This window comes from Curcuma longa, chromosome 13, assembly GCF_044706935.1.
Source record: "Curcuma longa cultivar G26 ecotype Majalengka, Jawa Barat chromosome 13, ITB_CL_G26_1.1, whole genome shotgun sequence".
Lineage (NCBI taxonomy): Eukaryota > Viridiplantae > Streptophyta > Magnoliopsida > Zingiberales > Zingiberaceae > Curcuma > Curcuma longa.
In genome coordinates, this window is record NC_133873.1 from 4,742,876 (window position 1) to 4,761,980 (window position 19,105).

General features: G+C 33.6%; 1 protein-coding gene across 1 annotated transcript; it reads left to right on the forward strand.

The window, feature by feature from the left end:
- Nucleotides 1–4,451: 4,451 nt before the first annotated feature.
- On the forward strand, nt 4,452–18,189 carry LOC141844087 (chaperone protein dnaJ GFA2, mitochondrial-like). Its single transcript, XM_074732086.1, is given in 19 exon segments — nt 4,452–4,732; nt 4,819–4,839; nt 4,841–4,907; nt 5,021–5,086; nt 5,200–5,291; nt 9,523–9,606; nt 9,672–9,710; nt 11,189–11,314; nt 13,734–13,784; nt 13,873–13,960; nt 14,164–14,228; nt 14,323–14,397; nt 15,417–15,489; nt 16,170–16,261; nt 16,330–16,401; nt 17,284–17,340; nt 17,430–17,478; nt 17,704–17,770; nt 17,864–18,189. Coding segments are annotated over 19 exon segments (1,380 nt in total). The 5' UTR covers nt 4,452–4,636; the 3' UTR covers nt 17,964–18,189.
- Nucleotides 18,190–19,105: the final 916 nt, after the last annotated feature.

Below are 19,105 nucleotides of genomic sequence, written 5' to 3' on the forward strand. Positions count from 1 at the left end.
CTGAAATTCTCAGAGTTCAAAGAAGAAGAAAAATATATAGAAGGAAATATATATATGAACAAATAATTAATGGCATAATCAATATTAGATTCGATAAGACTCTCTCTTATAACCTTGAATATATATTAAATACAAGGAAAGGAGAGTAGAAGAAGAAAGTAAAGTACAAGAAAAATAATCTAAATAATAATAATAAAAAAAGACTACCATTGATGCAAAAATAACACAAAAATAATATATAATAATCTCTGAAATATATAACAAAAAATGTCAACAATAATTTTTTCAATCTCTACTAATAAATAAATAAACTATATACCGACAAACGATAATTATTGATGCGAAGAAATAAACAAGTACTTTTCGATCTTTAAATTGTATACCGACAAGCAACTATTGATCTAAAGAAGAAATAGAAGATCGATATGAGAATATAGAATAAAGTACAAGAAGAATAATATTCTCTCATCTCTAGCTAAACTACATATAAAGAAAAGGATGAACAAGATGTAAAGAAAAGAAAATTGATCACCTGGTTGCTACTATAATGCAATAATATTGCTACAATTCTCATGGAAGATTGTGATGCAGCGATGCCCTTTTATACTAGTTGTTGATTATATTTTTGAATTGAATGAATACATGGAATTAGAGCTAGAAGTGGAAGGTATTAACACTTGTTTGGAAGGGACATCACTTCTAAATCCCTCCAAAAATTAAGAGAATCTATAGAGAGAATGCATTTGAACAAATGTGGAAACACTTTCAATCCACTGACAACAGTACTTGCTAGTTTAATTTCTTATTAATTCATTTCATTGTTTAATTCTACCATATGACATAAGCCCAAAGTAATTTGCCATATATATTATTCAATCCATATATATATATATATAGTAACAAGACACAAAATATATAGCAAGATTTTGTTTTGCCAACTTGTTGTCAATGTTTTAATCATTAATCAAAACTCAATTCTTAAAGTTCAAAATGTTTCCCATAATGAAATTAATTAAATTTTGTTAATTTTTCCATGCATGAAATGAAGCAATATAATTGCATGTCTAGGGTTACAACTCTTCCTTCTTTGCAAGTTGCCCGTTGCCCATGCACAAAACAATCAAGCAATCATGGGAGGATATTGATTGCATGCATGGAAGTGTATGAAAAAAAAAAGTTTCCATACATAGAAATAGTTGCTATATATAGCTAGAAATAATATTATGCATGCATGTTAATTGAAAGGCCATTGTTGAGGCAATATATAAATATATATATATATATATATGAAATAGAGAATAAAGAGCTTATCAAATTTAATTATTTGGTGGAAGAATATTAATTATTTGTGAAATTCATGCTTCCATGAAAAAGAAGCAACCATATCTCTAGTTTCCTAATATTGTGGACAAACAATATCAGATATGGTGAAAAATTTTTGTTTTAGAAGAAGAAGAAAAATAGAGATAAAATAAATTATATATTTCTAGCTAGTGTGAAAAAATATATATTAGTGGATCATAAAGTTTAGCAATTGTCAATTAATCGAACTTTGGGCTTTGCATAAAAAAAAGCTTTTTTAGGATCTGATTTTCTTAAAAAAAGGATTGAAATTTGAAATATTATACGAACGTGATAGTGTTCAAAATTCACCTCCTCTCTAGTTGTTGGTGTTTGAAGTTTCTCAAGTTTACTTAGTGGCAAGGATGATTAGGTCGTTATTTGCTACCATTTGCATTCCATGCAACTCTAGGCTTGTTAAAGCAACAACTTCTTTTTACCACATCTAATATGAATCTCAACTTTCACCACTAAATTTAATGGTCCTTGAGTGAGGCCAATAACTTCAAGAAATCGATCTAATCAAGTTAAACTCATCATTCAAAGGGTCAATGCATGACTTGATACAAGCATGTCTAAGAAAAAATGGTTTTTCGAAGAAACAAGTCATATGACCAAGGGCAGATATCCATATGTCTCATCAAGTCACATGTATATCTCACATATATAGGAATCATAAACTTTGATAATTTACTGAATCACATATATAGCCAACAATTTAATTTCTCTAATACCTATGTATTTGAGTTTCATATTTATCAAAATACATATCTAATTCTCATTATATCCCTCCTCTCTAATAGCTAATTCATTAGTTGACTGCTATATTCCTAAATTTTCTGTACTCTATCTGTGGACTCCAATCAATTGCATCAGTCAATTATAAAATTTTCTGTTGGATTGTACACAAACTTGTCATTGTAACAAACTTAATACTTTGATATTAATTTTCCAATCCATGTCTAAGGGCGTGACTACACTCAAGAATCCGCAAGGAGTATAATGAACTTGATTTAAAGTGTTTTTATGTGTTTAAAATCATCAATGAGTTTTGGTCAAAATTCACTGATGATCTTATAATGTTCAAAATTTTAAAATTTGAGATGGTCTAAATCAAGAGAATCCTAAGAACCCTTTGGTGGTATTGATGAATGAGTATAATAGACTTAAGTCCTCTAATGAACTTGTGACAAAACATTTAAAAATTGTGTCAATTTTAGAAACTTACAACTCTCTATCTAGACTATAAAATCTATATCCGAGGGCATACTTACTTACCAATACCACTTCGATCTAGGACTCTCCTGATTGAGACCATATCAAGATTTAAAATTCGAAATATTGTAGATCCATTAGTGAGTTTTAGTCAAAATTTATTGATGACCTTAAGATTTTTATTTGGGCTTAAGATTTATTGATGACCAAAACCACCAAAGTCTTTTTTTAATTATTATTATTTTTCAGCAAGTGGGCTTAGATTTGTGCTTGGGCAAACATGAGCATAAGTCAATCTAGCTTGGGTCCATATTAAACGACTTTCATGAGTCATGCTCGGTATATAACTCATGACTATCCATATTATGCTCGATCTGACACAACACCTTAATAACTAGTCAATCGAGCCCAAGTTAATTAATGCTCGTCCTTATTGATTCATTATGATCGTCTTACCTTAGGGTATGCACAATTAAAAAGACAAATTAATAGATGGATAGATTGAATGGATGAATGATGAATCAACACATGGATGAAGATTCTTTTAATCCTTCTACCTATTTGTTTGGAAGGACAGATAGATGGATATGGATTATCCATTCATCCATCCATCCTTTCACCTGTTTACTTGGAAGGACAAATCAAGAGAAATAATTAAATTGGATAAAATAGAATAAACCGTTTATCTATACCTTAATTATTATATCCTTTTTTCACTTCATCCAATTAACTTTCATATAATAATTATTTCATAAAACAAAGAGTAATTATCTGTAGATTTTTTTTTCATAAACTGAACATTTTAATGAACAATACCTATCAACCAAATTGTAATTATAATTTCATTAAATAATAAATAAATAAATTTAAAAACTACACATCACACTATCTTATAATAACATTTTAATTATGAATTAATATAATGTAAATAAATGATATATATGCTTATTAAATATAGACGTTAATATAATTCTATGAAAATAAAATAATAATAAATTAAAATTCTACTTGCATGACAGATAATTTTTTAGTTTTTTAAATCAAACAATCTATTAAAATTTTAAACATAAATTTATAATCCATATTCTTTATAAAAATGTGATTAATTGTGAATAATTAATCCTTTTCCTTATTCCTCAAGAGTGATTCACCATTCCAACCAAACAATATATAAATAAATAAACGGATATATGAATTTAATTATTTGTATATTGATCAATCAACTCTTCAATTAATCTATATATCCAAGTGAAAAATCTTCTACAATTTTAAAATTGATTAATTCATTATATTCTTACTTCTTTTATGTTGAAGCATGAATTTTGCAATAAAATGGCAAGCTCGAATATTTTATACCTCAACAATGACCTTTCTATTACATATATGCATACAAACTTATTTTTTGATACATCCATGCAATATATAACTACTTGCTTTAATTGATTTTTTTGATCCATGCAATACATCCATGCCTCTGATATCCCGTACCGACCTTAGTCTGCAACCTCAATTGATTGATGATACAAGAGGATTTAGTGAAAGTAGAGCAAATAAATAAAGTGGATTAAATAAAAATATATATTTAAAAACAGATATAAATACTAAAATATATTGTTATCAATGTATCATCTGAAATTCTCAAAACTTCTAATTTTTTATTTTATTTTAATTTATTTTATTTTTGTTAAATAAATACCGTTTCTTATTCCATTAGATGAATGAGTAGTCCCCAAAATCCTCCAATCAGATCCATGTGCGAATCTCAAAGCATCCATTCATTACCCAACCCCCCAACATCTGGAATTACGTAGAACTGTCTGCCCGTCGGAGCTCCGATTTTATTTACCCCGCCCGCCTCTACCTCTCTCTATTTCCTCCAATTTTCTATGCCCTAATTACCCTTCGTTACCCTCGCCTCGCCCAAAAAACCTCGCCGGCGCGCGTCGCCTCCCAGTTCCTCCCCCTCCTCGGTCTCCTCCTTGATCGAAAGCACCGATTTTGCTCCTCTTTTCCTTCGCCGATTCGCCAATCTGATTCCCTTCAGCCACGATTTGAGGTCAGAAAAGGAGCGGCTTTTACCATGCTGAGACCCCGAGCCACCCGCCTCGCCATCTGGTGCACCCGCAGGTCCCTCGGATCGAAGCTCCTTGACGAATCGCCAAGCGCCGCCGCTTCTGTAATTTACCCTCCTTTTTGTCTCTCTTGTTGCCTCTTGCTTTGTCGCTATGCTGGTGGTTCCAAGTTCCTTGTGGTTTCCTGCAGTTGAGTGGTACGTCGGGCCGTTTCGGTTTGCAGCTTGTCTCTAGGCTTCTTGGATGGAAACTCTGAAGTGGGTGATGCGCGCCGTACGGGTATGGGATTGTGGAGTTAGTCGAAAGAGAGGATTTTATCCCACTCTATTTATTGGACGTTTTATGTTTTCTTTTGAAGATGATTAAATGTTGATATCCTGAAAATTCTGCAGCAAAGTTGAATGTGTTTCCTAATGCGGCACACCCTATGAACTTTGTTCCAAACAGATTATTTCATGGTAAACACTTTGCTTATATTAGTTTGGAAGTCCATGGTTAAAGATGATAGTGTCCTTAAGTTGGATTGGCAGAGGTTTTCTTTATTACTATACGTCTTCATTTGTGTGTACAGGCACACGGTCAGTGTTAGCAAAGGACTACTATGATGTACTTGGCGTTAGCAAGAATGCAAATGCTTCTGATATCAAGAAAGCTTATTACGCAGTAAGTAATATAAATAGTTTGCCAATAAATATTTTCATTCATAATTTCTGTTATAGAGTAGTAGGATCCACTTGCACCTTTGACAGTAAGGTCAAGCTCACTCCATCATGACAGGACATTGTGTAACTCTGAATGATGTAGTACTGTAGCAGAGGATGAGGAATAGTAGAAGAAGAGGGAAGAAGTAGGAGAACGGAGAAATATAACATAGGAATAGAAGAGGAGACATTATGAAGATAATTCAAATCTTAATTCTTCATTGTGGTTGTCCAAGCACAAAATTGTATATTTATAGGTCCACTTTATCTAGAAAGTGATGATAGTAATATACTAATATCCAGATGTTCTTAATTTCTAGGTAACATTTTCCTACTCAAGAAAAACCCTCTTATTGTCCAAATTTTTCTTTGGGCTTCCTTTAGAATACTTTATTTTGTCCAACATATCTTTCACTTCCAAGGTGAGAAATTAACTTTGTGCTTCTCCAAAATGCACCTTGCTAAAGTTGTTTTTGAAATATGGAAGGCCTTTATCATTATTTCAACACATTTGTGAGTGTATAGGGAAAACATTTGCTTGATACTGACCATATTGTAACCTTCACCTTTTTATTATGCTGTGGTAATCCAAATGAACTCACATTTTACCCAGGTGGCATTGCAGAGGATCGTGAGGGTTAATTTTATTGGTTGAGCATCACCTTTTTGTGGTCATGATTAATTTTGGCTATAAAGCATTTTCCATTTTTCCTGCATTGCCAATTTTTCTTGGTTATTTTGGTCAAATCAAATTTGTTTGGAAAAAAATTTCTCTTCATAGAGATAACACCAGTTTTTCTTTAATTATGATCAGTCACTTTTGACATGTTTTTTTCCCTATTGTTGCCTTCCATTGTATAGTAACTAGGATATTTACTTTTTTTTTTTTTTTTGCTTCCTGCATTGTTGTTCTTTTTGGCAGTTTTGTAGTTCGCTTCCTCTCTCTCTTGTTTTGTTTTTCTTCACTTGTCGTGGATAAGTTAATAATATTTCCTAAAATAAAAAGTTATTATTATCTTTGACAAAGTCTTTTGATTGATTATCAGTTGAGTCTAAGCCTAAATGTGAGAGTTTGAATTTGTTTGCTAAGTTCTGCTATCACGTCTAATTGCTGCTGAGGAGATGCAGTAATAAAGCAATGGAAACCTTGGGAAAAGTTTAATCTGAGAAAGGAACAAGCATTTGTTCTGATTCTCTACTTTCACGCTTTGTTAAATGAGTTGATAATCTTAACCATTATATTTGGGAAATGATAATTTAGCAAACAAATCCAATGAGTTGAATTTAGAGTAGTTTAGGATCATGTAGTGTAGTTTTAAACAAAATTGCTACATTGAAACTAAACTATTTTGACTTCACTAACAAACACTCTTTGTATTCTTTGGGCCCCTAGGAGCTGAAAATTTCATTATTTTTTATATTTACACAAATATAAAATTAGTTTTGAACAAATAAATCAAAGTTTCAGCTATAATTCTTTCTCTATGCACACATCTAAGATTTTCAGAATTTTTTCTCCGTGCACATATATCATTTTTAGAGTTACAATTTTCCTTCTTACACATATATCAAAGTTATAGAGTTGCAACTTTATTCTACAATTTGGTGATTCTTCAATAATAAAATATGACTTTCTTCAACTTTCACCTGATCTACAACAATAAACGTGCTCTTGTATATGGCGTGCAGGCAAACCTTTAGAAGTGAAAGAGAAATAAATGGTAGTCCTGGTGATAATGCAATATTGTGCCTTATGAGACTTATTGTGATTATTCCATCTCTCAAACACAACCAGTCCATCGGAATTTATTACGATAGTTGTGTGATGTAATGCTTCTAGAGCCCTTGTGGAATTATGCTATTCGTGAAGATTTAAAGTTATCTAGCACTGCAGAAATAAACACCTGGTATTACATTTTCATAATATATATATGTCACAACAAAGGATTATATATTTGAAACTTGGGTAGGTTGGGACCATGCAACATGGTTTCAAAACCATAGACTTGAATCAGTCTAATTTCATAAACAAACACTCTTGTGTCTCTTGGATCCTTCTGAGTCGAGATATGTCTTTCTTCTCCAATTTAGAACAATTTAAGACCATAAAGTAGTGCTTTCAAAGCCGCTACAAATTTAAATTTACTCTAAATTCACAAACACAAATAAGCACACTTGAACTGCTAAATTACTTTAAATTCACAAATGAACACATTGTTATGTGTTTTGTGGATCCTCTCAAGTTGAGATATGACTTTCTTTTTCAATTTAGAGCACTTTAATGTAGCAACACTGAACAAAAGCTACAAGAATCTAAATTGTTCTAAACTCAGAAATAAGTGCTCCTATGTGTTCCTTGGACCCTCTAGAATCGAAATGTAAATTTCGAGCTTTTTTTCAATGTTTATAGGGTATTAAGGTGTTTCGGATGGGCAACTCGCTGCATGAAGCTCCTGCCAATGCAGAGTTCCAGGGAAGGGTCATTGTACGCAGCTTTACCATGCTTTGCAATAGGCTGTTTTTGAAGTAGAAAGGTGTTTCTAAATGAACAAAAATTTGAAAGTATATGCATGAAAATGGAGAAAAAAATAAAAATAGAAATACATGAAGAAGAGGGAAATCTAACGATGATAGGGAGATAAAATGTGTTTGCTGGTTTGATGGAATTAAAGAAGTGTAGTAATATTAGGGTGGGATGTAGGTTGGAAGAGGACCAATTTAGTTTTATTTGTGTGAGTGGATGAGTATACACCCGTCTAAGTGGGTTTAGAGGGGCATATTAGACACTTTGCATAAAAATGAGACATCCTTAGGTGGCCTTTTAATAATAAAATAAAAGGGTGATGATTGTGTTAAAAAGGGACACTTTTCATTTTTACCCAAGCTTTATACATCGAGAGAGCTAAGACACTAAGTAATGTGTTTTTTCCACCAATGCCACAAGCAAACAATCAACACAGGGATGTGTACTATTAATCTCAAGTTCAGAAACATAAATGTAGATTAAATCAAACTATAAAGCAATGGACTGAAAGTAAAGATAGATATGGTACACAGTGTATAGGACAGAGTTAAAGAAAATGAAACCATGCTACACAGTTAATTTGTTTATAAGAGTAGCTACAGTTCAGCACCTATAGTAGCCTCTAATCTTTAATAATCTGGTTATGCCAAGTACTTTGTTTTGTCAATTTATCTTGAGATTATCATTCTTCTATCTCAATAGAGATGTTTTGGTCGAAAAGGGCTAAGAGTTGGGGGTTTCTGCTCGGAGACAAGGGCTGAGGAACATAGACTATAGACGCTGATGATGAATATAAATGCCAATGAGGTTCCTAATGTTGGGTGGCCAGGTGGCCGAGGAGTGAGGATGTTGGTCAAAGTCACTTGGTTATTGAGGATGCACAAGGACATATGGTGGGAGTTGGTTGCCGAGGATGTGCGATTGGTTTCTGAAGATGTGTGATTGGTTTGTGAAGACATGCAAGGACACCCACTTGTTGAGAGATGTTCAATGGTTGAGGAAGAAGTTCAGTGAAGCACTAGTCTCCAATGAAGACTTCGTCGATGATGTCTGGTGGTTGACGTCTCTATTGAAAGGATGTTGGTTGAAGACTTCTACTAATTACGACATCCAATCACCTAGGAACTTGCCTAAGAAGATGCATATTGAGGAAGACGTCCTCTGAGGAAGAAAATGCTGCTGAAGGACTGTCTCGAATGAGTGTGAGGATGGGACATGAACAGCTGAATGGTTGACAAGGGTTCATCGAATACAGAACATAAAGAAGAGAAATTTTTAACCCTAAACTCCATGTTCATATTGTTTTTAATTGGATCAAGTCTGATTAACCCAATTCATGGAATTGTGAATTGTTCAAAATTGATTTGGACATGCAGTTCGAATCAAATTGCATCTGAATCAAATTGGATGATTGAGCCATGAATCATTACGATAACCATGCTATAGAAAGATAGTATTCTCATACTTCAAATAATTGTATGTTTGGCTCTTTGTTGAGGCTGTTAATAAGTTACCAAACTTATTCAGTACCTCGATTATTTATTTTTTATTTAATGAATGAACATACAAAGGTTTATTGATTCCTGTTGCCTTAAATACTTTAGTATAAAATGGAGTTTCTGTATATCTTATCCAAGTCATGAAGTTTGACTTTGTGGATTTTATATAGCTTGCAAAGAAGCTCCATCCTGACACAAACAAAGATGATAGTGATGCAGAAAGAAAGTTCCAAGAAGTTCAACGTGCTTATGAGGTAGTATGATTGTTACATTCAATCTTTCTTAACTATTGAAACACTAAATGTATTTGTGTTCTCAGGTGTTGAAGGATGAGGATAAGCGAAGGATATATGACCAGGTACTGTTATATTTTGTTCGCCCTTTCTTTTTTAAATTACAAAAATAATGATTGATGTTGGGTAGTAATGAAAGAAATACAATGTCATTGTTGAGAGAAACTGAAGAAAACAGAAATATAGGAAGAAATAGAAGGTTAGAATGGAGAATACTATTGCAGATGACTGGTTAGGCATAACGATATATAGTGTCATAGTGTGCAAAGTTATATATTTTTACCTTTAAAATACTGTTTGTTTCATGAAACTATTTGATACATCGATTCAAGAATATTTTGCACTTTGAGATTCATCACTTTGTTGTGAAACTCATAGCAATCAAACTTTGCTGATCATGTATGGATCTTCCAAGTTGGATCAACGATCCAAACTGGTTTTGGCTGAGATATTGAACATATGTACAAGGGCTGCAATAAACCAAAGATACACGGCTGGAAGATGGCAAGATTTCACTAAAACAAGTTAGTGAGAATCAAGAAGAATCAGTTTTTTTTAACATTCTCTTACCAAATTGAGATCTAGATTTAAATTTGTGAGGATTGTGGAGGGGGAGAAGATCCTGGGAAACAAGGCTCTCCTTCTCGTCTCAATTGGATGAGAGAGACATTTTAACTGCACTGCTTGTTGGAGCAAGCAAGTTTCTGAATGGTGTAAGAGAAATTGTTGGTGTCACTTGTTCGTGTTTAAGAGGAGGAAGAGATATTCCATCCCAAAATAACAAGCCACTTAGGAGGATGCCCCTTCAATACAAGCACATGATGGACCATTCTGCTTGCGTACGTGTGACTACAGACATAGAGAACCCTGGCTCTAACACCAACTATACTTGAGCAGGCTGATCAATTTTAACTCATGTTTGCATTTTTTTATCACTTATGGTCCTGCAACTTGTTGCAAAATGAGCATGGAATAGCAGTTCTTGAAATACTAATCTAGAGAACCCTGGCTCTAACACTAACTATACTTGAGCAGGCTGATCAATTTTAACTCATGTTTGCATTTTTTTATCACTTTTGGTCCTGCAACTTGTTGCAAAATGAGCATGGAATTGCAGTTCTTGAAATACCAATCTCACAAAATTGCTAGACCATTTTGATTCTTCTTAACTTTTCCTTGTATTAAACTTAGGAATAGTTATCTTGATATATCCATATTCTTATTCCATAAACCAACTAAGGCATACTTATTCTATTCCCTAAGACAACTTTATTCACTATCATTTGCATTCCCTGAATCAAATGTGCCATAAGTGTTGGATTTTGTACTATATGCCATTGTTGACTAGTTGATAATTTGAAAATTTCCCATAAGTGATACGCAGTTCTAGTAGAAATTAATAAAATATGATACAGGCAACAATTTTCTCTGTGATTTTTTTTATACAAGTTGTATATGCACACACACACATATACACACACACACAAGCAATTTTATAAGCCGTGTTCTTTTTGGAGTTAATTTATGGGTCTTAATGTGACAGGTTGGTCCTGATGCATTTGAACAAGCTGCTGCAGGAGGTGATCCTAGTTCTGGTGGGCCTTTTGGTGGTGCTGGCTTCGGAAATCCATTTGAAGACATTTTTGGCAGCTCTGGTGGATTCAATGATGTGCGCCCTTTTGCAAATGGTCTTTTAGTTTCTATGCTAATTTTAGTGATTACACATTGCCTTTGTTTGCTGTATACTGCTAGTTGATTTAATGATGCCCATTCTTTAGCAAATGAATTTTTAGTTTCTATGTTGATTTTAGTACTTACACATGGCCTCTGTATGTATGATGTGCAAATGATTATTTATTTTTTTTTGAGTTTGGTGAGTTCCTATTGAAGATTGTAGCTGACAACAAGGGTAGACTGTACAATTTATATTCTTGCTACAGTTGGATTCTTCATGTACTTAAACATAAATGAAGTTAAAGCTTCATTAGGATAGTTACATTTAGCATCGCCTAGCATTAGACAATGATCAATTGGTCATACAAGACTATTTGTTTAGTCGTCTGTAATATTATTATCAATAAGAGATCTAAATTTTAAAGTGAAATGAACATGGTTGTAATTTCAGAACCCCAAGAGAGTTTCTAGCATCTAGGATTTGCTATTTCTCCTTTGGCTTTGCTTTTTCTGGATTCCTCTTTTTCTTCTTCTGGGTTAGTTATGTTTTAGATAGGGAAAAATTTTAGGGTTATATCCCAAGATTTCCCCATCTACCTTTATGTTATTGTCTTATTGTCACTTCATGATTTAAGTTCCAAATTTTGGTATATTGACAAGTGATCACAATCTATTTTCAAAATATTATATTTCCCTAGCTTGTTACAAATATATTTAATTTTAAGATCCCTTAGAGTTAGTAAAATCTACTAACTAGTCATTAGAACTAATAAAGGAGACGAACATTTCCAGTGTTGCATCTTCTCCTTGATAAGTGCCAATCAACCTCTATACTTCTGTTTTCTTGTAAAGCAATCTGCATAGCTGCTTGATTGTGACAGCAAAGCTTAATTGGTTTATTACCCAACTTAGTCATCAATTGGCTGAGCTAGATAAGCTCGCATATAACTGCAGAATATACCCTTATATATTTGTTTCTGCTATTGATCAGATGACTATTTGCTTGTTGCACTTCGAAGACATTATATTGCCTCCAAAAAGAAGATAGTAGGTTGATATAGATTTTCTTACGGTGGGAGTGCTTGCCCAATTTGCATCCTTGTGTCTTACTACCTGAAGTTGCAAACCTAGTCAAAGTATTTACTATTAGGCCCTCAGCAATACACAATTCTATTCCATGGATAAACTATGCTGAACAGTTCTTTCTTATTTTTTCTGCTTTTCTTATTTATCACTTATAACTAAAATGGTAAAAATATGTTTCACCACTTAAAAACTTAAAAGTAGTATCTTTCAGTAAACATTACTGGCTTGGTTATTCAGTATCTTGGATTTTCTTGATGAAATCAATTGTAGATCAGAAACTAGTTTGCTGACTTGTTGCTATTGTATGCCCTCTATGACTGCTTGATTAACAAATTTATCTGTCATGGCTATATTCCTCTTCTTGGGAACACCTTTATATCACAAATGAAAGAAAAGCGATGCCATACCAACTATTGTATGATGGCCACTGGTCTCATCATTCCCTTTTCCTTTTTGTCCATGTAACTGCTTAATTCACCTTTACAGGTTTTTTGCTTTCATGTTTGAGCCTATATATTTAGCTTGTTGACCTTTGGATTATGATGCCTGTTATATCTACAACCACATTGCATTCAACCATAATGTATGATTAAGTGTTCATGGAGATATCTTTATATTTATTCCCACGTAGTATTGTCCATTTCATGCTATTTCAGTCTTTCAGAATAGGGTGCAATATTTGATACATCATGTTGTATCTAACGATCTAATCAAAAGGTCTTAATTTTGCAGATGTCTCTTGTAGATTTTCAAACTTAGAAAATATTACTAAACAAATAAATTGGCATCACTAATTGACCTTTACACATAATTTGCTATAGATAAACAACTAAAAGATGATTTATGAATTACTTTATTGCTTGGGATTCAACCATGTACTGACATAGGGATTTACCAAAAGGAAAGAGTGTTTGAATTTTTACTGGGACTTCTTTGTTTACAAGAAAAACGGCATTGCAAGTTCTTCGGTTGTAGCTTTGAAGAAGAAAGAAACAAAATTCTATAGAACTCCTACATTGTTCTGAAATATACTTAAAGAATATGTTTAATGCAGTATGATTAAGGTAACTAGTGTAAGAATATGTGGAATCAAGAAAGTAATTCATTCAAGATGCTGACAACTTATTCTGCAGTGACTTATGGACAATGCTCATATATGTTTCTTTCAAATGGGTATCAGTTGGCAAACAATCCTGTTTCCTTGCAATCAAAACAGCAACTCTGGATTATTTAATATAGTTGAATGAATCATCTATGTTTTTATGGTTATTTATATCATTGATTTGTTTCATAATTTTGATCATGTCTTGTTTGTATCCCTTCAACAGTTTTTCAGAAACATGTTCAGAGGTGGAAGTGTTGGAGGACAAGATGTTAAGGTTTATTCTCTTTTCCTGTAATATCCCCATGATTGAAGCTACTGTTTGCTTCCTATTTTCTAAATTCTGCACTCTTCATCTTTTGTAGGTTCCACTAGAAATTTCTTTTATGGAAGCAGTCCAAGGGTGCACCAAGACGGTGTCATTTCAAACTGTTCTCGCTTGTGAAACATGTGGTATGTGATGCCTTTTGTTATTCCCCACAGATTTAAAATTGACCTGCCATGTTTGGGCATCTCTGTCTAGGCATGCCACTCATACTAACTGCACATCTATCTGGATCATTGCATAAATGTGGTTGCTTTCTCTTTTAAAAAATCAAACCTTTTCCAAATATTGCTGGCGAAGCATTTGAAACTAAAATCGAAGTTTCTTCCAGGTGGTATGGGTTATCCTCCTGGAACCAAGCCTGAAGGATGTAGGGCCTGCAAAGGTTCTGGAATGGTTGGATCAGGAACACTAACACTTTATGAACTTGGTTATTCATTATTCTAATGATATTTTCTCTAAGCAAAATTAATTTTCCACTTATTGGCAGATCTTCATGCAAAATGGTCTTGCCAGATTTCAGATAACATGCTCACAATGTGGTGGATCCGGGAGAACTGTGAGGGTAAAATTTGTTTAATGATATGTGGATTTCACTGGAAAGCTGCACCTTCAGAGATTCCTGGAGTTTGATAAAGCATATTATACTTTTTTATAAATTTAATTCAATAAATAAGGCATGGAAGAATGATTAAGCAAAATTAGGAAGATCATAAACACAAGCTAAGTTTTATAGGTAGTTGAATAATCTATGACCGAACTCAATACTTTGGTTTGTGTTGAAATGTATAGTTACCACTGAAAATTTGAGAAGACAATATCAGGGTTCACAATTTGTATAATTCAAAATAGAAATTTGAAATGGCATGAAAACAATGTCTATCAACAGAAAAAAATCTTGAAATTCACATAGTTTATTTAAGATGTTTCTGATATTTATGCATAACTTAAACATTTAGGTTGTCATTGTCTTGTCTGGATGACTTTTCATCCCTAATTATGTGAGGTATATTGACCACCAATTAATAGGCACAACTATAGTCTTGAAGCCCTTCGTTGTGGTTTGCACATGTTATTGATCATTGCTTCTATTGTTAGTCATGTTAAGCAGCTAAGAATCAATTTTTTTCCAGGGCCAAAATTAAATTGGAAGTCAATGACTCAAATAGTTGGTATGAACAAATCTTGCTGGAGGAGAAACATATTATTGCTAATAGTCTTAACTTGTGCTGTTTAAAATATCTTTTTTGATCCTATCAAGATTGAAATTTGCAACTCTAAAGGTCTGTTTACGTGCATGGAATATATAATGAGGAAGAGGGAAAAGTATGCCCATCATTTATCTACTTTTGGTCACTTTCTCTCCTCTCCCTCGTATCTTGCATCCAAGTTTTTGCAGAAGTTCTTTCTTTTATGCTTTGATGCTTGTTCCATGTGGTTGTATGCAGATCAACTGAAGAATATTGTCATAGAATCACGTGTTAAATGTTTATTTCAAATTAGTTTCTGTGCTTTTGCATATTTGGGCTCTCCTTTTACTCACTAAGCCTGCTGATTATACTAAAATCTTTTTCATGTTTATAGAATGTATGCAGCTCATGCAAAGGACAGAAAGTGGTGAAAGGTGTGAAATCAATCAAGCTTGATATAGTGCCTGGTATGTATGAAAGATGAAAAATTAGTTCATTCCTATACCTGTCTGAAGACATTTTGCACCTGTAATTTGTTTCAGACTTTTGTCAAAATCCACATCTACCACTTAAACATGTGTATTTCTCAACTTCCTTGTTCTATGTCTATTTCATTCAATTTGTTTCCAAAAGATGCTATCAGGGGACAGGGTATACCATTTACTTTGAATTTGTTAATGTCCTAATATTTAGATTATATACATTGGGCAATGCTACTCATTGATCATCTATCAAGTTTCAACTCCATTTTGACACTGAATATTTTATTGGAACTGAAGAAATCATCAATTGGATATGTTAGTTGCCTCCTTAAGTTTGCTCCTATTCAATTCGCCTCAAACAATCTTCCATGAAGTTCTTAATCAACTAATGTTTTGCTTCCCATCTCATGTTTCATCTGTTACTGGACGGCAAGCATCATTTGTCATGGAATCGTACATTTTCTATAGGTTCAGGTGCCATTTTCTAATATATAGCAGATTCTATGGAGCAAACTGACTTTAGAAGTTGGGTTGCAAATTGCAAATTGAGGCAAACTTCAAGGGGTTAATTAAAACTATCCTAGTACTAAATTATTTGTACTAACAGAAATGGTTTCTATTATTCCTGGTCCAGAACAATGAGATTTTGCTACGTTTTCATACAGGAGTGGATAACGATGACACAATACAAATTCGTAGAAGCGGGGGAGCAGATCCTGAAGGAAATCAACCTGGTGATCTTTTTGTAACCATAAAGGTAAGCCTTGTTCTATACCTGAGAGAGATATACTTTGAATGTACTAACTCTGCCAATTCGATTTTCAGGTCCGGAATGATCCTGTCTTTCGGAGAGAGAAATCAGATGTTCATGTTGATGCTATCTTAAGTGTCACTCAGGTAACTACTTCAGTATGCTCATCTTGTAAGCTTGTAGCAGGTTGGATTACTGGCTTGGTTTCTAGTAGAACTCATGGAATTGCCAGTGTTTTAGACATCAATTTGGCCATTTCTATTGCTATTATTTCAGTTGGATAACAATATTAGTTCTCAAGTTCATGAACTGACCAAAAGGTGAGGAATGGTGTCTTTACGTCATGGTTTTTAGTTCAAGTGGTTTGTGTGTGTTCCTTTTTCCTTTCGGTGCTTAAGTAGTAAATTATTTGTTCGAGTTTGTCATCAAGTTTTTGTTTCAATTATTTGGGGTTGGGTGTACCCATCCATTAAGCTATGTAATGCTTTATCACCATGTCAATATAAAATCACATCTCTCCATTGAGCTTTGTACAAGCTTTTATAGCCATGTCAAAATTAATTAAATTGTTATTTTTATTACATTTACTAATCAATATTTTCCTTTCAGCTATATAGAATCTATTGGTGGTTTTTCCACCTCTAAGCATCCTAGTATCTTAATCCAAATTCTTGACTAGTCAGAATTAGCTTGTGCTATTGATGTGCTGTAACTTCTGAAACTGATCTTTGCCAAAGAAATGGTTTCTTCATTTTCTATTCTCTTCATGTAGGCAAGAAGGGTACAATATCAACAATTTCTATTTCCATGCCCAATTTTTAGCTACATTAATCTTTAGGCATTTCTTATGTACTAGAGCATAGATTGACATCTTTATACAGAACTATGAATCTCATATCTGGAGTGCTTTAACACAAAATTCGCTTAGTAAATATCCAAGGCATTTCAATAGGAGTGTGCTGGTGATCATAGGCCCTTCCTCTGAATAGGCACAGATGCTGAGTAAATTTATCTCATGTTCTTTTCAGGCGATTTTAGGAGGGACTATTGAAGTGCCAACTCTTACTGGAGATGTACATCTTAAGGTATGGTGGATTTCCTGCCTAATACTATAATATCTCAAGTATATCAAGTCTACTAGACAGTATATGCTTGTGTTTCTTCTACCTTTCAGGTTAAACCTGGAACTCAACCTGGTCAGAAGGTTGTCTTAAGAGGAAAAGGTAATTATAGCAAAGATTTGTCATTCAACTTTGTTTTTTTTTAAATTTTTTTTAGAGAATCCTATTGTTGTTACTAAGCAAGTCTATTTTTTTTGGTGATTTACTGTTAAAACAGTGGCTTGCTTGCCAATTCTATACACTCATGATGCTACTTGGAATTATCACTTTTTCGTGTTAGATCAGGACAGAAAATCAATAATTTAGTAACTTTATCATTATTTACAGGAATAAAGAGAAGAAATAGTTCTCAATATGGTGATCAGTATGTCCATTTTAATGTGTCAATACCAGTGTAAGTTTCTTAAACACATTTCTAATCCCATCTTCGCTCTACTTTTCCATTTGTCTGTAATCAGTCACTTATTTTATCTTTTTATTTTGCTAGTAATTTAACGCATAGGCAAAGAATGTTGATCGAGGAGTTTGCAAAAGAGGAGCAGCAAGGAGAAGAAAAGAGGGATACTGTTGCTGGAGCATCGCGATGAATAATGCTGCAGTTTTGTAAACATACTTAGATAGGTCATATTTTTATTACGATGATCATAGTTCTGCTCCTTATTTTGTTAAATGTTTATTTCGAGTTGTGGGCAGCAACTGCATCATAGGAGATTTATAGATTACTAAATAATGGACTAACATACCTATCAGAGCTGGGATTTTTGTGGATATTGAATTACCTCTTTGGTAGAAACTGAATAATCAACCCTAAGTTTTTGGTAGCAAATTGGTGACACTGCTCCTGAGTTCAAATTCTCAAATGTTTCGAGAACCACATTTGGAGATAATTGATCATTCTCAAATTATGTATGTTGTGATCAAACTTGGTACAACAGCCAAAGAGCCTCGTCTTCGGTCGTCCATACTGTGAAGTAAACCCGCCTGGACTGTGAATTGGATGATCATATCCAGTCTCTAATGCTTCCCAAATCATGAAAGCATCATGCAAGTCTCCGGGGCAATGGTGGTAGGACATCCGGATTGTGACCTTGGGACTCGCGGTTCGATCTCCAGTTACGACGTATTTGTAAGAATTTTCTTCCAAATGGGGAACGCAATCAAAGGATGTTGGGCATCCGGATTGACCGTCGTATGTGCTTCCCGATTTACCTTGGTGGTCGGTGGGAAATTTTTGTAGGATCGGATCGGCCACCCCCAGGGATTGAGTCCATGAGACTGATTTGGATTTATCATGAAAGCATCATGCAAGTGTATTGTTTACATCATATCATTGTAACAAGATACTGCAAATTTGATGATGCAGCTCAAGTTGGATCATAACTGCCTAGGTTTAATGGGCAAGATTCAGCCATATTTTGTCAGACATAAATAATTATTCTCCACGACTATACATTTTGCACTATTTATACATTTACTATTCATACAAGAAAATCCAAAAATAAAGCCACCAAGGCTAATCTCTTTTCTCCACTTTAGCATTCTTTGGAAGTATATATAGTTTGAATGCTATTATTTTTTGAGGAATGTTAGTACGTCTTGAGAGATTTTTATCGTTTCATTTGATGATCATAAGCACCATTGTGGGGGCAATCAATCTTGTCTTAAAGAGTGTTTAACTATTATCGTCTCAACCTAACAAATTCTGTCATCTTTGTCTTTGTGATGAGAC